Source organism: Salvelinus fontinalis, chromosome 23 (genome assembly GCF_029448725.1).
Source record: "Salvelinus fontinalis isolate EN_2023a chromosome 23, ASM2944872v1, whole genome shotgun sequence".
NCBI lineage: Eukaryota > Metazoa > Chordata > Actinopteri > Salmoniformes > Salmonidae > Salvelinus > Salvelinus fontinalis.
This window is the reverse complement of record NC_074687.1, coordinates 29,739,461-29,765,147: the sequence shown is the minus strand read 5'-3', so window position 1 is coordinate 29,765,147 and position 25,687 is coordinate 29,739,461. Positions and strand designations below refer to the sequence as shown.

The 25,687-nt window shown below is 42.8% G+C and overlaps 1 protein-coding gene across 1 annotated transcript in view; it reads right to left on the bottom strand.

Annotated features, from left to right (window-relative positions):
- gli2a (GLI family zinc finger 2a) overlaps positions 1-25,687 on the bottom strand; it is a 106,110-nt gene that overhangs the window by 38,495 nt on the left and 41,928 nt on the right. Inside the window, exon 3 of the mRNA XM_055878368.1 lies at positions 5,942-6,047. Coding sequence (XP_055734343.1) covers positions 5,942-6,047 — 106 coding nt within the window. The remainder of the gene's footprint in view (positions 1-5,941; positions 6,048-25,687) is intronic.

Here is a 25,687-nt window from a genome sequence, read left to right as displayed (position 1 = left end):
GCCCTTCTCCCCCGATTGCTCAGTTTGGCCAGTTCTTGGTTCCAAACTTATTCCATTTAAGAATGATGAAGGCCACAGTGTTCTTGGGGACCTTCAATGCTGCAGAAATGTTTTGGTACCCTTCCCCAGATCTGTGCCTCGACACAATCCTGTCTCGGAGCTCTACGGACAATTCCTTCGACCTCATGGCTTGGTTTTTGCTCTGACATGCACTGTCAATTGTGGGACCTTATATAGACAGGTGTGTGCCTTTCCAAATAATGTCTAATCAATTGGATTTACCACAGGTGGACCCCAATCAAGTTGTAGAAACATCTCAAGGATGATCAATGGAAACAGGATGCACCTGAGCTCAATTTCATGTCTCATAGCAAAGGGTCTGAGTACTTATGTAAATAAGGTATCTGTTTTTATTTTTAATACATTTTCTAAAGTAAAAAAATAAAAATAGTTCTCGCTTTGTCATTATGGGGTATTGTGCATAGATTGATGAGTCAATTTTTTTTATTTCATCCATTTCAAAATATGGCTGTAACATAACAAAATGGGGAAAAGGTGAAGGGGTCTGAATACTTTCCGAATGCACTGTATATTGTAGGAGGAGCAGAAGGTGGAGAGTGAATACAAGCCACACAAACTACAGTACTGTACATTTCCACTTGAGGTAATTGTTGTTTGCTTCACTGTATGATTACCAGCTTATGTAGCTACTCTCTGCTATCCCATTGTTATATTCCTAGTGTGAGAAAAAGTGCATTTGGACAAGGGATTGCTTGTTTGAGCTTCAAAAACATATGAGTAAGTGCATAACTGTGTGTATGCATGTGGAGTACAGAGCATAGGGGAGGGGGATGTTTCTGTGCGGTCCTTTTGGTGTGGGGCAGGGCAGTAAATGGACATAGGCTGGTTAGGGCCACCTGTACCTACTGTATTCAACACCTCTTTTTAAGTAGCCTTAGTCTTTACAGCAACTCCAGGGTGGTGGAACAAGGAGTTAAGGAAGCCTTTCTCTGGACCAACAGACAGACAGATAGCAGCCTTTACCTCTCCTCCCCAACATTGAAGGTTATGTGAATTCAGGCATCCTGTTTCAGTGGATCTCTCTCTCTACTTTCTTTGCCTGGCTGTCTGGAACCGCCAACAAGTTAGTATTTGCCTCTCTGGCATGTTTTTCCCTACTGGCTCAGCAGATGAATTACGACGTGACACACTCTCGTCTGTACTTCTGGGCAGCCACTCCCATTGAGATAAATCACTGTGGCTGTGTGTCAAATGGCACCATATTCCCTATATAGTGCACTACTTTTGACAAGGGCCCATAGGGCTCTGGTCAAAAGTAGTGCACTATAAAGGGGATCGGGTGCCATTTGGGATGCAAGCTGTGTTACCCCACAGGGGCTGGGGATGAGGCTACAGTGAGCTCCTAGTTGTTTTTGGGACTCTTCATCAGGATGCTGAGGATTTGGACTCAAACTTGATGATATACTATTCTTTAACAAGTGGACTCTGTGTACAGCAGACAAAGGAATCAGGATGACCTAGAAACCTAGTGGGGACAGTAGCTAGTATGCAAAGACACACTTATCTTTTATTCTGATTCAACTTGGTGACTTCTGCAGTTCTTCAAACCAAATTATCAAAATTTGCCAGATAAATCTTGACATTTTCAAACCATTTGATTGATAGCTGCTTCTGTCCTTTCATGAATACATTCCTCGCAATAATTCACAGGAACTTTTAAATCGTTCCATTAGTACTGCGTGAAGGCTAGAACCAACATCCTAGAAAACTGAGTGTCAATGGACTGACACCCAATCAGCATGCTCAGGATTAACCCAATCTTCCAACGCTAACCAATCAGCATGCTCAAGATCGGCTTCGCTTCTAATGCACGCTCGGGAACTGTACTTTAAACTAGAAAAAACAAATAGCTGATCTGGAAAGTCCATTTAATCAACACATTCCAAGCCTAGACTGATTGCCTGGTAAGCTGGACCGCATGTGTTTGCGTACAGGGGTGGTGCAGGCCGCAGCTCTCCAGCTCCACCTCACAAAACCTTGGGGCAGAATTCAGTTCAGTTCAATGCTGCAATTTGGATCCAACTCCCAAAAAGAATAAATAGCGGTCCTGCTGATCTGGAATGAGTGGGGATCTGTTTTCTGCTTCCTCTCGTTGTGTTGCCGTTTATGTTCTGGGAACGGAAGGCTGGATTTTGGATACTAATTACCCCCTCCAACATGTTGGCAGAGAGAAGAGGCTGGCTTCCCTCTTCACTGACTTGTGGGTTCACACAGAGGAGGCCCATTTCCACAATCCACTTTAGGCCTACACCGCACATTATAAGCACTGTCTCAAAGCAAAGCTCTGTACTGTTACACTGTCTCAGAGCAAGCAAGCACTGTAGTGTACTGTTGAGGGATGAATGCATCTTTCCCCAAATGTCCCAATCTTTCTCCAAAGAACTTCGCCAAATTCCCCTAGTCCAGACCAGCGAAATGCTCCAGGCAGTTTACTCTTATGTCTTTGGTGCATCTAGCCATATCCATCAGTAACTAAGAGGCCTATCTAGCCAGGTACTGACTGATGCAGCATCCCTCCCTAGGAACTCTGGTTCTTATTCCTCCTGTTCTTTCCATGATATAGACTGACTAGGTGAATCCAGGTGAAAACTATGATCCCTTATTGATGTCACTTGTTAAATCCTCTTCAATCAGTGTAGATGAAGGCTAGGAGACAGGTTGAAGAAGGATTTTTAGTCCTTGAGACATGGTTTGTGTATGTGTGCCATTCAGAGGGTGAATGGGCAAGACAAAATATTTAGGTGCCAGGCACATTTCACGCTAAACAGTTTCCCGTGTGTATCAAGAATGGTCCACCACCCAAAGGACATCCAGCCAACTTGACACAACTGTGGGAAGCTTTGGGGTCAACATGGGCCAGCATCCCTGTGGAAAGCTTTCGACACCTTGTGGAGTCCATGCCCCAATGAATTGAGGCTGTTCTGAGGGCAAATGGGGTTGCAACTCAATATAAGGAAGGTGCTCCTAATGTTTTGTTCACTCAGTGTATATGGAAACTAGCTATAAACAGAGAAGGAACTGTCCCATAGCTAGCTCTGTTCTGAGGCGCTGCCAGGCATGAAGGCAGCATCCATCCCTTCTACCAGAGTAGGAATAGTCCGATAGCTGTAAATATGACAGCTCTGACAAAATGACCCATGCCCTCATTATTTTCCAAGCAAACAGTGATGAAGGGTCTCAGTGCGGAGCCGTCTTGTTCAGGTAGACAGGAAGCAGAACCCCTGACATACTGCAGTGCGGGTAACAAAGCGACATACACCGCCGACATATGACACCGCTACTTAATTTGCAGAGCAAGGTATATGTAATTAGGGTGATTTTGGCACAGGCGGAGGACCAGACAGCTAGATCAGGGGCTTGATGAATTAGGGGAGCACTGTCAAGATCAAATCACATTAATCATGGCAGTCGGAGTAAGGACTCTGTTTCCAACTCCACTCGTCCTCCTCCCTGGTTTGTCTAGTGATGAATAGCTTTTCCACTGCAGGAACCAAGTATGTATCACCATCACCATCAGATCTGGGAATGCAAATAGAAGTCCCACAAACCTATTGATTTGTTTCATCCACCCCTTTGTGTTTTTTAAGATAAGCGGAGAAAGGAGAGGAGAGCTGGCAATGTTAAGCAGACCAAACTTTTTCTGGGACGGACAACAAATTAAAAGGTGTGGACTGGAAAGAAATGTGTCAGTTTGGGTGGAGCCTGAATGACAAAAATAAGCCCAATTTGGCCAAAGTTCTGTCTATCTTTCTTTCTTGATAACTTGCATGCCTGCCTGCCTCAGTCTGTCTGTCTGACAGATCCCTCTCTGTGGATCTCCTCTAATGTGAAGAGGATGTCTCTCTGGCAATGCTCCCTAGCGTTTCAGCGCACCCTGCCAGCGGAACTACAGCTTTCCAAGTCCCACACCATGAAACGAAAGGGAGATACCAACGGAAATGTTAACATTCTGTTGTATTGGTGCTAAACCGACTGGTTCTTTATTTTCTCCTTTCTCTCTCTCAGTATCATCTGTCTTTAATATGGACCTGGCTTTCTCTCTCTCCGTTTGGAAAGGTTTCTCTCTCTCTGACTTGGATGAAAGGAGGGAGAGATGGCGGGACCACCGAGGGTAAATCACTCCAGGGTGATGACTGACCTGCTCATTCACATTCTTGTAAAGAACAGGACACACTCCAGAAAACATTCATTTAATTAAAGATAAGGTTTAACAAACTGAAACAGAAGCCAGTGCCCAACAATTTAGCTAGATCAGGTATTCCCAAACTGGGGTATGCAATGTCATCGGGGGTACGCCACATTCATTTTTTCCTTCACATTTTCAAACAGTGCTTTTAGCTGTTTCTCATGTTGGTATCTGATGGTGCAAAAGCCATGACATAGTGGAGTGGTAACGCACGTGCAAGCAGTTGCTCCCAACGCCACTTGGGTACACTGCCACATCCACCGAGAGGCTCTTGCTGCCAAGGGAATGCATGACAGCTTGAAAGACATTTTGGACACTACAGTGAACATGGTTAACTTTGTTAAAGCAAGGCCCTTGAACTCAAATGTATTTTCTGCACTATGCAATGATATTGGCAGCAGCCATGTAACGCTTTTACAACATACAGAAGTTTGCTGGTTATCAAGGGGCAAAGTATTGACACATTTTTTTTAATGAGAGACGAGCTTAAAGTTTTCTTTACTGACCATAATTTTCACTTGTCTGATCGCTTGCATGATGACTAGTTTCTCACACGACTGGCCTATCTGGGTGATGTTTTTTCTTGCCTGAATGATCTGAATCTAGGTTTAAAGGGACTCTCCGCAACTACATTCAATGTGCAGGACAAAATTGAGGTTATGATTAAGAAGTTGGAGCTCTTCTCTGTCTGCATTAACAAGGACAACACACAGGTCTTCCCATCATTCTATGATTTTTTGGGTGCAAATGAACTCAAGCTTACGGACAATGTTAAATGTGATATAGCGAAGCACCTGAGTGAGTTGGATGCGCAATTACGCAGGTACTTTCCCGAAATGGATGACGCAAACAACTGGTTTCGTTATCCCTTCATGTTCTGCCTCCAGTCCATTTACCATGTCTGAATAAGAGAGCCTCATCGAAATTGCAACAATGGTTCCGTGAAAATTTAAATGAATCAGAAGCCACTTCCTGATTTCTGGATTGGGCTGAGCTCAGAGTATCCTGCCTTGGCAAATCACGCTGTTAAGAGACTGATGCCCTTTGCAACCACACACCTATGTGAGAGTGGAAAATGGCCCTCACTAGCATGGCCCTCACTAGCATGAAAACTAAATACAGGCACAGACTGTGTGTGGAAAATGATTTAAGACTGAGACTCTCTCCAATACAACCCAAAATTGCAGAGTTATGTGCATCCTTTCAAGCACACCCTTCTCATTAATCTGTGGTGAGTTAGTCACAATTTTCAATTAACAAAAGGTTTTATATGTAAGATGGTTAAATAAAGAGCAAAGTTATTTATTATTATTATATTTTATTTGTGCCCTGGTCCTATAAGAGCTATTTGTCACTTCCCACGAGCCGGGTTGTGACAAAAACTCACACTCATTCTTATGTTTAATAAATGTATCGTATAGTGTGTGTGTGGCAGGCTTACAATGATGGCAAAAGAAAACAACATTTTAGAGTGTGCTGACCCTGGTGCTAGAGGGGGTACGCAGCTGGAGGTTGAATGGGTACGGGACTATAAAGAGTTTGGGCACCACTGAGCTAGATGCCTTGGCCATAAACACTCACATTCTGCCCTCCTGTGCAACACAACTGGTGCAAATCTGAACTTAAATTCAAACCACCACTTTATGAATTAATGAGTACATTAGTCTTACTTACCCATGCATGGCGTGGAGGGGATGTGGCTCGTAATGATACCTCCCCTCGTGGTGACGCATATCGATTGGGATCGGTGTGTGAAACGTGGGGAAGAGATGGTGAGGACCTGTACAGGGAGGGGGGAAGAAAGAGAGAGAGAGAGAAATGTAAAACACCTAAGACAAATGTCAAACAAAAACCATAAGCAGCAATACAACCCAGAGCTACGATATGAATACTTTGAAACTCTGAAACAGTATAAACAAACGCAAGAAATTGAATTATACCAACAAGACACTTGATGAAATTGAAAACGCAATTGACCAAAATCAGTTCTGGGACATGTGGAACGATTTAAGCACAACAAAGCCACAAGAATTAGCCATACAAGATGTAGGAATTTGGAAAACTTATTTTGATAATCTATACAAAAACATCCCACAAAAAGACTTACAACAGAACCAATTAGAAATTAAAGAGAAATTGAACATCCTTGAATCAGTCATTAAAAACAACCAAAATCCATTAGATTACCCAATAACACAACAAGAACTAAATGCAAAGCTCAAGTCCACCAAAAAAAGAGGGCAAAATCTTTGCTTGCTATATTGACTTTAAAAAAGCATTTGATTCTATTTGGCACGAAGGGCTATTCTACAAAATTTTCCAAAGTGGGCTTGGTGGTAAGTTGTATGACTTAATAAAATGTATGTACACAAAAAACAAGTGTGCAATAAAAATCAAAAACCAAAGAACAGAATTCTTTTCACAATGTCGAGGTGTGAGACAAGGCTGCAGTTTGAGTCCAAATCTTTTCAACATTTATATCAATGAATTAGCAGACATGTTGGACCATTCTCCAGCGCCAGGACTCACACTATTTGACACAGAGTTGAAATACCTGCTATATGCTGATGACTTGGTACTTCTATCACCAAGCAAAGAAGGTCTTCAACAGAACATTAATATTCTAGAGCAATATTGCCATAATTGGGCCCTGGCAGTAAATTTCCAAAAAACGAAAATCATGATTTCCCCCCCCAAAATACTGATGTCAGAAACACAAATTTAAATTCACCCTGAACAACACCATAATTGAACACACTAAAAATTACACCTACCTTGGTCTGACCATATCTGCATCGGGAAACTTTAATATGGCAGTAAATGCACTCAAAGAAAAAGCCCGCAGAGCATTGTATGCAATAAAATTGAAATTATTCAAAATCAACATCCCAATTAGAATTTGGACCAAAATATTTGACAGTGTAATCCTACCAATAGCTCTTTACGGAAGTGAGGTTTGGGGGCCACTCAATAAACTGGACTTTAAAATGTGGGACAAATTATGGCAATCCAATTGAAGCTCTACATGCAGAATTCTGTCGGAAAATCCTACAAGTCCAGAGAAATACACCAACTAATGCATGTAGGGCAGAATTGGGCCGCTTTCCAGTAATAATGAAAATACAGAAAAGATCATTAAAATTTCAGCTACATCTAAATTCAAGTCCAAATTCAAGTCTGCAATTTAAAGCACTTCAAACCCAAGAGCTGAGCCCAGAAACGAGCCCTCTCAGTCAGCTGGTGTTGGACCTAACCAACCAAGCTGACACCAGCACTGCTTCAAAAGAAATAATTCCAAAAAAACTAAATCATGAACCAATCAAAGGACTCATATATACAACATTGGAAAAACGAAACAAAATCCCAAAGCCGACTAAATTGCTATCTGACCCTAAACAGAGAATATGAATTGGCTGATTATCTCTACTCTGTCAGAGATACGAAGCAGAGACAGATCCTTACCAAGTACAGGCTGTGACCACCGATTGGCAATAGAAACCGGCAGACATAAAAAGACATGGCTACCCAAAGAGGAGCGTGTATGTGGTCACTGCACAACAGGGGAGGTAGAGACAGAGATGCACTTTCTCCTTTTCTGTGATAAATTTCCTCACCAAGAGATTCATTATTCACAGAAATTACTACATTTATTCCAAATTTGAACTTATTAAACCCAGAGGAAAAACTAAAAATACGCATGGGCGAAGGAGCAATGGCTCCTCTTGCAGCCAAATATGTATTTGCCTGCCATAGCCTGAGGGACACTGAATAATAACATCTGCATAGTAAGCAGTAACTTACTTATTATTACTATTATTGTTATTACTGTTATTGTTATTACTATTATTATTGTTGTTTATCATTCCAAATAGTAGTGGTATGGTTGGTAATGGTAATGATAGCAGTTTAGTGATGGTGGTGGTAGAAGTAGTGGTAATGATGATAGTAGTTGTAGTACTGATGTAATGGTGAAGATGACCGTTATTTAGTTATAAGTTAGTTATAGTTTCATTTTCCATATTTATATTTTTTATATTTATTACATTACATTCTACTATTGACTGTTACCCTTTTATTGTTATTATTTTTGTATTTAATTTTGTATTATTATTTACTGCCATTTTATATTATTATTTGTAATTGTTTATAATTTTATTACAATGTATATTGTTGCTTAGCAATATTGACACAATGTTTTTCATGCCAATAAAGCAGCTTGAATTTTTGAATTTGAGAGAGCGAGAGAGCGAGAGCGAGAGAGAAAATTCACTTCAATAAAGCCTTTCCAGTGAAATATTTTAAAGGGTAAAACGCTATAATGCAGCAAACATAACCACTTCAGAGGAAGTTGACGGCTGAGCAGTTTTGTGTCAAATATTGGCACTATCACACATGAAGAAGAATGACTAAATAAAGAGTGGTCCTGAGGAATCCTTCTACATCTCAAACATGAGAGATGACAAAGACCTGCTGCGATCCATCCCTTTGAACTTGGTGTGTGTGTGTGTAAGTGTGTGTGTGTGCGTGTAGAGGTGCCCATGTGAAGGAGTGCTACAGTCTGGACATAAACAAGGAACAACAGCATTGAGATGAAAACCTCCCTGCTATACTGGAGATGCTCACCTCACAGGCAGCAGCTAAACCATTATTACCCTACACACTAGTAGTGGTTCATGTAAGAGGAGAGAGAGCACTTACTTGCTGTCCTGAGCTGGAATGAGTCATAAAAGAGAAGCAGCAGGCATTTCACCAAGCTAGCTAGCTGAGGATGATGTACTCCTGCTCCATACCTCCACAGCATGGGGTGTAACTGTACCTTTTTACTGTTCCAATAATACCAGTAATTGAAACGTTAAATTACAATCAGTCTGGTCTGGATCGTTCGCCCCGGGTACTGTGTCTCTTAATAGCGCTCTATGTGTAAAAGGGATGAAACACACAGTTATTTCACGATGAGTGTGTTTATGTGAAAGACTAGAAAAATGCACAAATCAACAATTTCCTGCCATAAAAAGGTTGATAGCTAATGGGACGTCTTGTTAAAAACAACAGACATTCATTAATTAGTGTGATGATTACATCTGAGTCTGAGCCTATTTAGACCCTCTTTAGCCCCCTCTCTAGCAGTCTTTATGAACACTTTCTAAGTTGTAACCAGTTCAGTTTCTCCTCCTTTAACATCCTCCCCTTTTAAATGTATGCTGAATAAAATCAAAGCGTGGATATTCAGCAGCACATGCCACCCCAACAATTGCCCTGATTCTACTCCACAAATGGGAGTAAGTGAAAGCATATGTTTTTATAACTGGATCCAGGCTAGTGTGTGTGCATTGCAGTGAGGAGAAGGAGGAGGCCAGGCCAGCTCTCTTGGGTTGGCTGGTTGGTCTCTGGGATCTCTGTATTAAGATTCTTTGTGCAGCATCATGCGCTCCAGTGAGTCAGAGATGACCTGGGGAGCAGAGACTATAGGGGTCAGAGGTTAGGTGGCACAGATCATTATCTCCTGTGTGGGATAGGGTGATGAAGGAGATAGGGGGATGTGGAAGCAGGCAATGAGGGTGTGTGTGCGTGATTTCAAGGGGAAGTTCTACCTGCAAGAGTCAGCATTCCTGGGTCATCACTAAAGCCACTAAAGCCCAGCAGAGCCCCCTGTCACTTTGATGGACAGGCACCACACTACAAAGCTTAGCCCACGAACAGAGCACAAACCTAGGCAAACGACAGAGATTGTTGTGGCCTCATGTCCCACCTGAGAGGAAAAGGACTAAAGCTATAAGGACTGAGGCTAAGCCCACCGCAGTGCTTTGCCCGTGAGCAGTGGTGTTTGAAGACAAGACAGGAAACTTTCTTCAACTTTCTTCTCTGAGCATGATGGCTCCTTCCTTGGCAGCCTCCTGTTTGATATGTACTTAGCTTCATTACTGCACAAAGACTCATGGAGGCTCCTGAAGCCATGGCTGAGAGAACATGCCACTGTAACTCGACGCTGTCTGCCTGGAGGCCAAACAGGAATGTTTTGAATGTTTTTCTTTGGGAACTGCAAACACAAAGCAAGACATTACTGGTACTTAGTCGCGATTGAGCCTATTGTTCTCATGATTGCCTGTTGTACCGTAACCTAATTTGTGGGTTATTGTGACATACAAATGCATGGTTTCAGGTATGCACTGTCCCAACAACTGTGATTGTTGTTAGAAATGGTTGACTTGCATGAAATTGTTTACAAGCGTTGTGGCATTAATCATGAAGAAGAGAAGGTACTGTATATGTTCTTTGTTTTCATCATTGACAGCTTGTCAAGTAGCACAACTGAAACAAAACAGTGTTCATCATGGCATCAAGTCAGTGTAATTGAACATCCTCACCCTCCACGTTACAGGACCTCAGTCTCTGTAACGTTCTACACCGGGTCCTAGGGCCCCCCCTGAGTGCCCGTTTTGGGGGGGGGGGGGGGGGCGACCTTGTTTGGGAAACCCTGTTCTACTTTGGACGTCTGCCAACGAGCCTCTCTCTTCCCTTTATATGAAAGAGAAGACACATTCAGACACAAGTCAACTTGTACGTTAGAAGCAACAAAAAGCCTCCCTGTAAAAACTTAATGGGGAGATGATTGTGGGGAGAAGTTCCAGCGTTTATCCAAACATGTCTCCTGGCTCCCAACAATTCTGGATGCGAGGCAGGGAGAGTGGGCTGTTGAAGAGGATGGAGTGATATGGAATGGGTCTGGGTCAAGTAGGTCAGTGGTACTCAGAGTCTACTGGAGTTGGCATACCCTAACTTGAAAACAAGAAAATAGGAACAACTTCCTCTTATTAGACAAAGGAAGGAGCCCCAGAGAGAGAGGAGCTGTTCTGATCTAGGGGGATAGACTGAGTAGGCCTGTTCCATCACCCAGACAGCTGCATTGTTTCTTGGGCCACGGGGACAACAAGAGGCAGGTGCAGGTACAGGGGTTGGGTACATGGTACAGGGTAGGGTCCACAGGCACTGGACTGCCAGCTGTCCCCCTGGGTGAGCAGCAATGTAGGGACACACTGCCCCAGCCTCCCCTCACACACTTTTGTACCCTGACACTCTCACTCTCCTCTGGCAAGTGTCTAGAACACACCGTCTCACTTTGCTCTCTGTAGACTCTACAGTAGTGTAGACTATACAAAACTGCATGTAATCATAGACATAGAACTACTTGAAATGATAGAACGGATTCTATTTCCTTCTGAAGCTCGGCCAGTAGAGTCCCTGCCCATCTTCCGAAAACACCTGTAACCATACCTCTTCAAAGAGTATCTGAAATAATCCCACAGCACCCCCCTCAACCCCCACCTTACTATGAGGAAGGCTCAAAAAATGGTCAAAGACTCCAGTCACCCAAGTCATAGACTTTTCTCTGATAGCGCACAGCAAGCGGAGCACCAAGTCTAGGACCAAAAGGCTTCTTAACAGCTTCTACACCCAAGCCATAAGACTGCTGAACAATTAATCAAATGGCCCCCTGGACTATTTACATTGACACACCCTTTGTTTTTACACTGCTGTTACTCACTGTTTATTATCTATACAGTCACTTCACCCCTACATGTACAAATTACCTCAACTAACCTGTACCCCCACACATTGACTCAGTACCGGTACCCCTTGTATATATAACCTCATTATTGTTATTTTATGGTTACTTTTTAAAAACTTTAGTTGAATTAGTAAATATTTTCTTAACTCTTATTTTTCTTAACTGCATTGTTGGTTAAGGGCTTGTAAGTAAGCATTTCATGGTAAGGTCTACACCTGTGACAAATAAAAATGTATTTGATTTGTTGTTGTCCCACCTAGCAGTCTTAAGATGAATGCACTAACTGTGAGTCGCTCTGGATAAGAGCGTCCGCTAAATGACTCAAATGTAAAATGTAAATGTGAGCCTCCAGTGCAGAAAGGTTAAGTTACAGCCAGGATGTTCTCATCAGATTCTAGTTAGTGTCAGTGAAGCAGCTCATTGTCACTTCAAGGCAGTTACTTTCATCTCTGTGGATCACTTAGTGGAGTTGATCCACCCACCTCATGGGAACATGCTTCTTAAACTGTGTTAACTTTGTTTGTTGTCATTTACATATCTGTGTGCTCTCAACACCTGTAGATGTTCCCTCATCATTACATTTGCTTAAATGTCTTTACAAATATTATTGGATTCCATCCCCCATAATAATGTTCTTAGATGTGCCAAACATCCAGACAACAACCTTTATTCTTGTTGTGGTCGGGTGTGATCTCACCCTAAAGACAGAGACATGTGTTATTAACAAAGGGCACTGGTGTGTGTTTTTTGTCTGTGATGCTCAGAGCAAAGGGAAAACATTCACTTTTCATGTCCAGACACAGCCAGCAGTAGCAAGGATCAGATCAGGGCTCTACATTGAAGTAAAGAGGGTCTGCATCCCAAATGGCACCCGAGTCTCTATATGGTGCACGGTTTTTGACCTAGGACCCATAGGGCTTTGGTCAAAAGTAGTGCACTATATATAAGGAATAGGGTGCCATTTGGAACGCACAGGGGTCATCCACTAAGGAAGTACTTAGTGATAATAATATCGAGAGAGAGAGAGACCTAGCCTGGACAGGGTAATTAAAACAGCTTTTCTGTCTCGCTCTCTGAGAAAATGAGGGAGGACGCTAGGGGAGAGGGGTATGAGAGAGGGAGGGAGCTAGGGGAAGAGAGGAAGGAGGAGAGGAGGGGGCTAGGGTAGGAGGGAAAGAAGGAGAGGAGTAGGAGGGGGTTCCATTCAGACAGGAAATTCCAGCAGAATAAGTTGGCTGGGGTCCTAACTACACAGCACCATGCCAACTTCTACACACAACGAACGAACGAACGGCCCCGTCCCGTCTTGGCCTGTGCAGCGCTGCACCATGGGAAGCAAAGCAACAGTCTGACCGGCGTAAGGCTACCGGTGGCTGGAGGAAAAATTTCGGTAGCTAGCGTGCAATTTGTTAACGCCAAGCTGAGGAGAACTACAGGGAGAGAAGCCTCTTTTTAGACGTCAATAGTACTGCACATCCATTCAACCACAACAGTTTAGCCCCATTTGAGAGGTTAAACTGTTCCTATTGTGTATTTAGACTGACCTATGACTATTATTACACACACACAGCATGAACCAGCCAGGTTAATAAGCCTGTGTGGTTAGTCAGATCCTAGTCCAATTCAACACACACAACAGGTTAATAGGCCAATGTATTAAGACTGATCCAAGACCAGTTTAAAGTTCACAGCCCAAGGTTTAGTCTGCGGTGCTGACTCCTCCTGAGGCATGGGCTCACCATGGCGACAGAAGGATTACGGGCTTACAGCAGAGCACGAAACAACCATACCACCTCTGAAAGGAAGTATTAAGTGTGTGTGCGTGCGAGAGAGAGACTGTGTGTGCTCTTCTCTTCACACCCCTCCCTCAGGGGCAGATGGTAAAATGATACATGTTTTATTGATAGGGGATTTGGGGTTAAAGGTAAGTAAATTAGGTCAGGGTCTGGCTCCATAGCAACATGTGATATGAAGAACGAATGTCTATCAGAGAACCTGTGTTTATTTTCTTTGACTGATTTGAAGTTTGAAGTCAGTGACTGGCTGCTAAGAGGCAGAGGAAATTCACTTTAATAGTCAAATAAACATACAGTATGGAAAAGTAACATTGTTTTCAGTTCCAGCTCTGTTGACTCAGGGAAGTGGTTGATTTAAATTATTTATTTGAAGACGTTGACGTCTCAAACGGTACATTGTCCATTTGGTGACAGTTACAGCTTGGCTAGGGCATCCATATGCCGTGTTAAACAGTAAGATTGAGGGGGCTGAAGGGAGACTATGTAGGGAGGATGGGAGAATGTTCTTTGAAAATGTTTTTTTTATAGAGAGGACTCATTATTCCACTTCAGATTCTTGGAAGGTGTTCAATAAATCATATCAGGCAGGGAAACTTTGTGTGAGAAGCACCATTGTAAATGTTAGACAATGTGTGTGTGTGTAAGAGAAAGAGAGTTGTGTACAGGAAACGAACTCAGGACACGGCTACACAACGCCCGATGAAGATCGGACCTCTCTCTCTCTCTCTCTCTCTCTCTCTCTCTCTCTCTCTCTCTCTCTCTCTCTCTCTCTCTCTCTCTCTCTCTCTCTCTCTCTCTCTCTCTCTCTCTCTCTCTCTCTCTCTCTCTCTCTCTCTCTCTCTCTCTCTCTCTCTCTCTCTCTCTCTCTCTCTCTCTCTCTCTCTCTCTCTCTCTCTCTCTCTCTCTCTCTCTCTCTCTCTCTATCCGTCTCCGTCAAACAACAGGCCTAATCTAACCAATCACTCCTAAGAAACTCAGTTTCAGCCAACCCCAAATCTGACTGCTCTTTGACCACCAGTCAGTATGATGCATCACCTATACCTGAGCTGAGGTAGGGAGGGGCACTGGTCCTTTGGTGCTCTTAATTGTCTTTAGGGCACTGTAATAAGACTAGGACCACACCTCTCTTTGCCATATAGTAAGTTATAACAGTAGGGCCTGTATGTTATGGTAGTGTGGGCTGGCAGGGAAATGCAGATATCCGCGATGGGCAGACGTGTCTTGGGGATCAGGGTCTAATGACCGCCATGCATCACCCAGCTGGGAGCGGACTACATTATGCTGGGCATTTAGAGAAAGAAGAGCTTGAGGGGGGCAACCGTGTGGCTTCACTGGCCTGTGATGTTCAAATCAAATCGTCTTTGTCACATACGCTGAATACAACAGGTGTAGACCTTACCGTGAAAGGCTTACTTACAAGCCATTAACCAACAATGCAGTTAAGAAAAATAAGAGTTAGGAAAATATTTACAAAATAAACTAAAGTAAAAAAAAGTATCAATAAAATATCAATAATGAGGGTATATATACAGAGGGTACCGGTACAGAGTCAATGTGTGGGGGTACAGGTTAGTCGAGGTAATTGAGGCAGTATGTACAGATAGGTAGGGGTAAAGTGACTACGCATAGATAATAAACAGTGAATAGCAGCAGCGTTAAAAAAAAGTGCAGGTCAATGCAAATAGTACGGGTAGCCATTAGATTAGCTGTTCAGCAGTCTTATGGCTTGGGGGTAGAAGCTGTTAAGAATTCTTTTGAACCTAGATGCAGTGGTGTAAAGTACTTAAGTAAAAAGACTAAAGTATTACTTAAGTAGTTTTTTGGGGTATCTGTACTTTACTATTTATATTTTTGACTAATTTTACTTTTACTCCACCACATTCCAAAATAAAATAATGTACTTTCTACTCCATATATTTTCCCTGACACCCAAAAGTTCTCGTTACATTTTGAATGCTTTGCAGGAGAGGAAAATGGTCTAATTCACGCACTTAAAGAGAAAAACCCTGGTCATCCCTACTGCATCTGATCTGGCTGGGTCACTAAACACAAATACTTTGTTTGTAGATTATGTTGGAGTGTGCCCCTGGCTCTCCGTAAAATAATAAAAGAAAATCGTGCCGAATTCCAAATTATTTATACTTTTACTTTAAATACTTAAGTATATTTTAGCAATTACATTTACTTTTGATACTTAAGTAAATTTAAAACCAAATACTTTTTTACTTTTACTCAAGTAGGATTTTACTGGGTGACTCACTTTTACTTGAGCCATTTTAAGGTATCTTTACTTTACTTTTACTCAAGTATAACAACTGGGTACTTTTTCCACCACTGCCTAGATGTTAGCATTAGCGTGCCGTCTCTGTAAGACTGATGACTGGTATGTTAGCATACCGTTAGCATGCTGTAGCTTTGGGGACCAGAGAGGAGCGAGGGTCTCTGTAAGACTGATGGTCTGTCTGGTTAATCAGCTACCTGACCAGACTCTGATGGATCACTGGATCAGCTGACCTAACCCTGGTTAACACACCCAGGTGTGGGTCTGGTTCACTAATTACCTTAGAGCACAGAACTAAGTCTATTGTCTATACAGCAGAGATGGTGATAAAACGAGGTTGTCTGTTGAATTAAGATTGTGTGAATAAAACTGTCCCTCGACACAATGCTATCTACAAGCTTAGTTGTATTATTTCTTATTCTAACACAGTTGAAATGATTTGCAATTTCTATATTATTCTCTATTCTTACTGATTGCACATTATCTTTTTTGTTGGTCTTCCTAATGCAACAACTAAGCAAAGTCTCACCTCAAACCCAGTGCGGGAACCCCGGCCACAACAGCTAGCGTTATCTGACCCTTTGACATCTGCATCACAGCTGATAGAAAAGCTGCCAGCTCATACAAAGAACGCCCTCACAACCCTAACGGCCCGATGACGGCATGGTCAGCACTGGTTCAGCACATCCCCCCTCTCCTCCTCACAAAAGGGTATTTTTTTACGGGAACAGGGAGAGAGTGGGAGAAACAGAGGAAGTGCCCTCCATAGCCAGACAATGCGTGGGAGCATTGTCTGAGGGGGGTTGGGTGTTGTGGCTGGGGGTCACCCCGGGGTGATGGCCTCCTGGGTAGCCAGGGTTCTGGGCCCTAACTGGGGCCTGACAGGGGTGGGGTGAGCCAAGAGGGGATGTGGGGACTGTCTCAGAGAGAGACATATTCTGGACTCTATTAAACTGCCACTGATAACACTAGGCTGCTGACACAGAACAAGAACCTGACTCACCTCCTCACAGACAGTCTGGTCTCAGGATCATTCTCCTGGGATTTCTGGTCTGAAGGAAACTCTCTCACTCAGGGAACGAGTTTTAAAAACAGCAATGAGAAACAGCTGTGGAGGATCTGAGATGGTTGATGTGATTGGGTAAGGGTCAGAGATCCTCTGTCTGATTGGTTCGCAGGTGCTTTTTTAGGGGTCTGAGAATTCAGACAGGCTGTCCGGTCAGGCTCTGACTCTTTCTCTTCCTAAAACAGAACCATTTTGTTTGTGAATATACTACTGCTAGTCTAGTAGGGGATTTAACTCAGTGCCTTGCAACTACTCTTTGGTTTTTGTGTCAGCTAGCTGAGCGGGCTACGCTAACTGAAGGAATCAATGTCACATTTACATTAAAAACAACAAGCAAGGTCTTAAACCAGGAGAGTGTTTGCTACAGCTCCATCTCCTACACAGAGAAAGTGAAATTATTTATCGCCAGCCTTAATTTTATATTTTTTTACAGCACAGACCTGCACCGCCAGTGTGAAAGCCACTGAACTTTGGGATGCATTTCCCTTACACCCTCCCCCTCTTTCTACCTTTCCCGCTCTTTCTTTCTCTGCCCCTCTCTCCCCCCTTTTCTCTTTCTCAGTCCCTTTCGCTCACTCCCCCTTTTATGTCCGAGGGCCTAGTCAGAGATTAAGGCTCTTAATTGGAGCATCCGGGTTGGTTTATAGTGAGGCAGTCAGGGGTGGGGGAAAAACCAAGGGAATGTCCAATAGCACAGCATGGAAGGGCCCGGTCTCAAAAGGGGACAGTGGGGTGGGAAGAAGGAGGGGGGAGGAGGAGAGGACCTTTTCTCCCTGGACAATAGGGGTGCATTTTTGGGTTGTTAAGTGGGTGTTCACTGGGGTGGTTAGGATATTACCAGGCTGGACTGTATAAATCTGGAGCACGAGGATGAACCATGGGTGAGGGAGTTGGATGTTTGTAGGGCTGGGTTAGGCTAGGCATAGGAAGTGGGTGATGGTTAGGTACAGAGAGGGTGTTGGAGGTTTGGCGGGTGAGATGGAGGGGGTGATCATTAAATCAAAATGGGAGCTAGTCGTCCTCTCACAACATCCTCGGCCCAGTAAGAGAAAAATAAACACACTGACTAGCTTCACGCTGGAGTAGAGGAGGAGTGGAATGGGATTGGTGGATGGCGGGGGGGCACAAGTAAACGTGGTCTTTTTCTTTCTGTCGTCTGTCATGGAGTGCTTGTATAAGTAGACCAACCCTTCAGGCAGAAGAGCTCTCCTTACCCAAACACTATCAAGCACTACAGAGAGAGAGAGCGGAGAGCTGAGAGCTCAATGCATCAACACACTGCCTACACTTCTCAGAGCACCCAAAGCTCAGCATGGTACCCATATCAATAGTGACTAAATGTTTTGGAAACCGTACTGCTTTCCAGATGTAGAAAGGTATGTTTATGGACCCTTCATACAAGTTTCAGTGGATTTATCCTAAATGTTTTTGAAATGTTGAACTGCACCAAAATCGTTAGCATTTTACTGAGTTAGACTCAGATTACATCATCTTGATTACATGAATATTTTTAATCCAATAAAAAGGAAATACATCTGATTCCACCAATGGGAGATGCTTCTCTTCCCTTGATCAAACTACTGCATTGAGAGGGCCTTGTGGAAAGCGATAAGCCATCTCGCCATAGTACAGAAGCCGGCATCTTTGAGCTGGCTTCACGTACCAGGCGCAGCTGATATGTTTACTACGCTGTAATGCAAGTATAAAAGTAAAATAAACAGGGGTCTATGAGGAACACATGTCTCTTTCTTCAGCCCCTTCGTGGCTGGCAGAGAGGTCAAAATATTTAACAGTAGATTTACGTTGTAGAAGAGAAGGGAGGTTAATCTGTCTTCGTCTATATGTCCATCTTAATTAGTCTTAATTTAGTTTGAGTGTGCAGGCAAATCAAGCACTGGAGAGTTCATACAACATTGCGAGTGACTTGAGTAAAATGTAGTGAGAGTAAGCCCATTACAGAGACCTTAGACACACACACAGCTACTAGTACTGGGGGATATGGGTTGACGTGTAGGGTGGTATAGGGCCGAGGGTGTAGAACTGGGGAATCCATTTACAACTCAAGAAACATTTTTGTTTAAGATGTTACTTGTTAAGCACCATCCGTGTTTGTTGCAACAGCTCCTCACTGAAAATAGAGGTGAAAAAAAAAAGATCTGAGACGAAAGAGAGAGAGAGAGAGAGGGAAGGAGAAAAAAGGAGGGAGAGAGAAAGAGCGGCTGGGACATTACTCAGCTACAACAACAACCTTCATGATAACTAATCATCTGTCACCAGGAGTCCAGTGACAATAGCTAGCTGCTACATTGTGTGATAAAATTAGCTGCTACTTCCCCAGTGTGTGTGACAGTCCCAGATGAGAGAGGTGAGGAGAGTTTTTTTTACCTCAGAACTCGTCTGCTGGGATCTCCTTTATCTTCCAAAAAAGTTTGTGTGGGGCAAGAATAAATAGTAAAAAACAATTTGCCACTATATAGCTCTAATAAGATTGTATACGTATACATATCAAGGCCCCTCAGAAAGAAAGTCCATGTGTTGAAGTGTGTTTGGAGTCAAGCCCAGGAGTCAATTGTGAGTCCACTAAGTTTTCTTCACACACTCCATAAGCCTTCTCAACATCATGGTAAATATATAAATATTTATATGTATACGTATACAATCTTATTAGAGCTATATAGTGGCAAATTGTTTTTTACCAAACCAAATAGAGACATAAAAAGGATCTCTAAGGTCAGGGTGTGACAGTATTACTCAGCGATAATGTGAATAACTTTTTTGTTTGCTCCCCTGATCCAGTCATAGAAATAGAATCCCAGCCTTCTAAGAATCAGAAACATTCTAAATGTAGTTCTATTGATCCAGTCAGACCCAGGCCCAAGTCTGTCAATCTGAGGTCCTCTGGAAGAAGATACAAATCAGTCTAACAACTATAGAGGTCATCAATCTGCTAATAGAAGTCAAACCTCCTCCCACTGTCACAATGAAAGATTCATACTAAGTATCCAGAATGAAGGATTGATAATAGTCAATGATTTGTAAGGGGAGATGGTGAAGTAGAAGAGAGAGCACTGAGCCTGCAGCTGACTCAAGTGTTTAAATGGTGAGGAGTGTGAGTGAATAGGCAGAGAGTGACAGTGAGAGGGGAGTGTTCAATAGGTGCTGTCACAGCTAACAGGAGGGTCATTATCCTGTAGAAAAGAGCCAGGCATCACACTAGACACATTAATATGGTAATTATACTGTTAATGACAGGTACAATTACTCTCTGGGAGAATGAGAGGTGAAAAGAGATGGCGGGAAGGCTGTGTGTGTGTGTGTGTGTGTGTGTGTGTGTGTGTGTGTGTGTGTGTGTGTGTGTGTGTGTGTGTGTGTGTGTGTGTGTGTGTGTGTTTGTCCTCACCTTGCACTATTCAGCCAGGCTTCGTAGTGACTAAACTGATTTTGACATGCAACCAATGGATTTTTGAATTCATATACTATATATTTCTTTCTCAGCATCTGGAACAAATGAACTAGTATGTTTTTACTATATACTGTACAGATATACCATTACACTCATAATTAGAATATTTCTAAACATATAAAAGTCAAAAATAAAAACCCTATCCTAGAGTAATTTAGATTACAGAAATGGTACATGGTTGCTTTGGAAAAAAGTTAATTCAAAATGTAATCTAAACTGTGATGACGCCAATACAATCAGGACTTTCTACATGGCCTTGCATTGCTCCGGCACTTTGTAATCCCCCCCCCCCCCCACAACGAGGCCAATACACACAAGCAGGCTCACGCTCACAACGTGGCTGTCACCAGTGATAGAGCAGCAGTGTAACTGAGGAGTATGTCATTAAGGCTTCAGCCCACATCTAAATCACTACCAGCCGGTGAGACCCTCTCCTCTACTACTGTTGTAATGAGACGTTTAGGGAACTTATCAAAGAGCACAGAGAGGTTTTATGTTTCCCATCAAGACTTAAAAGGACTCCTTAATGTTTATGTGGAGATGAGGAGGAAAAGTGGAACTTAGTCAATGCTGTTTGTGTGTATGTGGTGACAACATGGATGACATAATTTTGGTGTGTTGGATTCTAGCTTGAAATATACTGTACTTATTCATGTTACCATACTAGACCTTATTGATGCTTTTACATGTATAAGAAATGTATATGTTGGGGGGGGTCAATTAAGGTTGAGTAGGAACTCTGTATGGAAAGTTACTGAGAGACAAGCGGAAATACAGAAGTTAATATTCTGTTCAAACATGTTATGCTGAATATTGATATTTCTAAGGAAGTAGGCAAAGAGCAGCCGTCTAGTTTTAGTTCCTGATAAGTAAAGCCAGTTGCTGTGGAACTAGGACCATGAAGCATGTGGAACCCACCCTGAAGACCATCTGATTACAGTCCACACACACACACACACACACACACACACACACACACACACACACACACACACACACACACACACACACACACACACACACACACACACACACACACACACACACACACACACACACACACACACACACACACACCCACCCACCCACCCATGCGGGTCCTAGACTTAGGCAGGGCCATGACAATACCAGTAAGTGGAACCTACTGTGTTTTGGCCTAGTGACAAAGAGGGAGTGTTTATCTTAGACATGCAAGGAGATGACTCCGCCTAGTCGGAAGGTATAAATATACGCTTGTGTGATTGTATGTTGTGTCTGCAGCTAAAGCACACAGTGGGTTGAATAAACTTAGTTTGAGTTTTCACTCTGTTTGTTCAGAACCTAACAGGTGTCAATGGTTTGAGCTCTAGTCTCTTAAGTAGAGGACACATAGGACTGGCGAACCACCCCAAAAAAATCACCTGACTGTTGCTCCATCCTTTTGGTTTGTCCCTACCTTAGAGCGATGTAATGTAAAGTACTATACATTCACATACTGCACTTGAGATCTAAATGTCAAGGAATGTATCCATACATACAGTAAGGCAAGCATCTGGCCTCCTGACATTGGTTGGTTGGTTGGTTAGGATGGTTTTGACGGGGTTAAAAAAGCACAGTGCTTGTTTTTCCAAGGCTCTGACAAAAAAAATCCTTCCCACTCAAAGCAAAGAAAGCCCTCAATCTAAGAGCAGCACATTGAAGTTTAACAATCGCCGCTGCCGCCTTGATGATGAGATGATCCACATGTGCCACAGATGTCTCCTAAATAATCCAAGTATCCATCGCAAATAGCACCCTATTCCCTATAAAGTGCACTACTTTGGACCATATAGGGCGGAATAGGTTGTCATTTGGGACGCAACACTTGTCAAATTGTTCATGTGGGTTGTACTGAGTGCATATGTTGCCCGTGTTATTTTTAATTCTCAAAACTTTAAATAAGCCGACCACATGCTGCTCTCTCGACAGAGAGGAGCTCTCGTGTGACCGTGAAGTCATCATAGCTGCTGGATGTGGGAAATTAATGACGACGTTGCAGAAATCCAGTGGTTGCTTTGATAGCCTTATATTTCATATTTTTCTCCAAGACGTATTATATTGCCAGAGCCACACACAGCTTAGCTCCACCACCACCACCACCACCTGACTCAAGAGCTGCTTTCTTTGTCTTACCTCAGCCTCTTTTCCCCTTACGCTTAGGCCACTAACTCCTGGGCATTTCCTGCATTTTACACCCATAGCTGGGGTGGAGTGGGGTGGGATGGACAGAGGTAGGGCTTTGCATTCAATACATTTCGTTAGCTGGTTATTGTCATGCAAAAGACTACCAGTCTCACGGTAATTGACCATTAACTAACATAAACCCGTTTAGCATCTCCAGGCATATAAGCCGCTGATGTGCACATTTGGAACATTTACATGAAAAAAAAAATCATAAATACATTTAATATAGGCCTATACCGTCACAATAAATCCATTGCCACAGGCTGTAAGCTTGTTCATTTAGCAGACAAGATATGCTTATAAGTCCCGTGCCATTATTTTATAGCATATCAATTTATAGTAAGAAGAATATAATTTAACTTAGATTAATAAAACAGAAAGTATGCCATGGGCTCTCCAACCCCATCCCTGCATTTACCCAGTGCTTAATTTGGGAAACCTAGTGAAATCTGTTTGGGAACATCGATAGTAACGTGTTTTCACAATGAAACATATTTCATTAAAGTCATTTCTCTGTGCGCTGGAGAAAGGAATGAAGGAGGGAGAGGAAGAGATGGAAATGCACGGTGGTGAGATATTCTGTAGCTAAAGGTCATTTGTCAGCCTATTAATTATGAAAATATTTTAAAAATCCCTTTTACTTGGCTATTCAAAATCAAATACAAATGTACTATAATTCTAGCCTTAGCGGCCATGCACAATCAATGAACCAACAGCATCGCTTAGGCCTATAGGTCATCTCGCAGAATAGAAAGTTTGGAGCGTAGCATAGGGTAACCAGTCCATCCAGTATGCATAATAATATAGTCCACATTCAAAAGGCTAGAATTTGTTTAATTTGAGTGTACCAAAGACATCTTAAATGATAAAAAATATTCTGCCGTGCGTAATATGCGGTAGTGTCACGTTCCTGACCTGTTTTCTGTTGTGTGGTATGTGTTTAATTGGTCAGGGCGTGAGTTTTGGGTGGGTAGTCTATGTTATGTGTTTTCTATGTTGGGTTAATGGGTTGCCTGGTATGGCTCTCAATTAGAGGCAGGTGTTTGGTGTTTCCTCTAATTGAGAGTCATATTAAGGTAGGTTGTTTCACATTGTTTGTTGTGGGTGGTTGTCTTCCGTGTCTGTGTATGTTGCGCCACACGGGACTGTTTCGGTATGTTTGTTCGTTCGGTTTTTTGTGTAGTCTGTTTTTCCCTGTTCGTGCGTTCTTAGTGTTACATGTAAGTGCTTACGTTCAGGTCAGTCTACGTTGTTTTGTTATTTTGTAAATCCTTCCAAGTGTTTGTTTTCGTGTTTCGTCGTTTGCTTTATTAAATCATTATGTATTCACAACCCGCTGCATTTTGGTCAATCACTACTCCTCCTTTTCGGATGAAGAGGAGGAGGAATTCCGTTACAGGTAGGCTATGTATTGTACAATGCACAATCATTATTTTAATTCAGGGTTTTTTCAGGCTTGGGCTCATAGGCCTATGCATAAATTCGAATATGCTTATGGGTGTTTTGAATTAATCACCGTATAAAGCGTTGTCCATTTCGTTGTGTTAAGGCATTGAAACAACATCCACAACGACCATGTTTTCCACTCAGTTTCAACTTGTTGTTGAACTTCTTTCTTCAAATTGATCATCACAGTGAGGTGAGCTTTAAAAGCACATACTGTTTTGATGATAAGTGTTTGATGTGATTTTCAATCACATATGCATTAATGTCAGAGTGGTTAGAGGGACAATAGAGCCCTGAGTACCAGGCCATTAGCAACCTGATTGTCATTAGCAAGTTGGGTACTACCAGCACGTGTCCACAGTATGATAAGGAGGAGATTACCGTGACTCAAGGGTCATGTGGAATTTTACTGCGGTCATGACTCATGACTGCCAGTGTGGCGGTAATCCGGTCACCGCAGCAGCCTAGACAGGGGAGTGAGTGGGGAGTGAGTAGGGGAGACAGAGCTTTATCCTGTTAAAATAGTTAAATATGATCCTGATCAAAACATTGCGCATTTACTAGCCTAATTAGCGGTATGTGGTGGGGCAATGGTGTGTGCAGGTCCTACTTCACTGTCTTTTAGAGTGTCGAGGCTGCTCTATCACTGAGCCTGAACAGGATCATGTCTGAAACCATGTATGCAGCCAGCAGCAACCTGTCAGACCTGCAGACCGCCACGTATCAGCTCCTATAGATACTAAGTAGGGGTCCTAATCACCCTAACCATGGAGTAACTGAGCCCCTCCACCAGCCACCATAGCCCCACGTCTCTACCCCCAGCCCCCCATAACAGCCCCCCCAGTCTCAGGAGAATTTACATGCACCGAGGCCTGAGATCACCTGAGGTTATATGTATTGTAATATGACAGGATAATGGTTCCATTAACTGAGTGGAGGCAGAGAGAGGGGGAGACTATAGCAGAAACTATACTTTTTCCCCCCTACAGAAAATACATTTGCTGCGCTTGAGCGGATAAACCTAAGTAAGAATTCACACAGAATTACTGATCTACAAATCCCATACAGTACTGCAGCATCCCCAATAACTACTAATTGTATCTGTTCAAGTTGAATGGATCTGCACAGTGCCTTGTTCAGGCCAATGCTTTTGAATGCTCTGCCTCACAACAGGAACATGTCTGCCTGGCTGCATGTTGCAGTACATTTAAAACCCTGGCGGTGACAATTATCCTTAATAACACAGTCCTTAACAAACAAAAGGGCCTTGTTCAGTTCAAAGTGTGACCTCTCCACACCTGTGCTAAATATCGTGACAAACACGCAGCTGGTTAATTGGGACTTTTTTCCATTGGTCCTGTAGGAAAGAAACTGGAGCTGTTCGATTTAGACCAATTCCATTTCACAGTGTTTATGAGGAGAAAAAATTCGCCATACGTTTTATGTAAAACTTTAGAATACAGAACATTCTCGGCAAAGAGTGTTTTTTCTCATACGAGCACTATGCACACTGTTTTGTAACTGGTGAAGGAGGACAAGGTGTCAGTTTCTGAAGGGATTCATTTACATACCAACACTACTTATGCTCTTTCACAGATC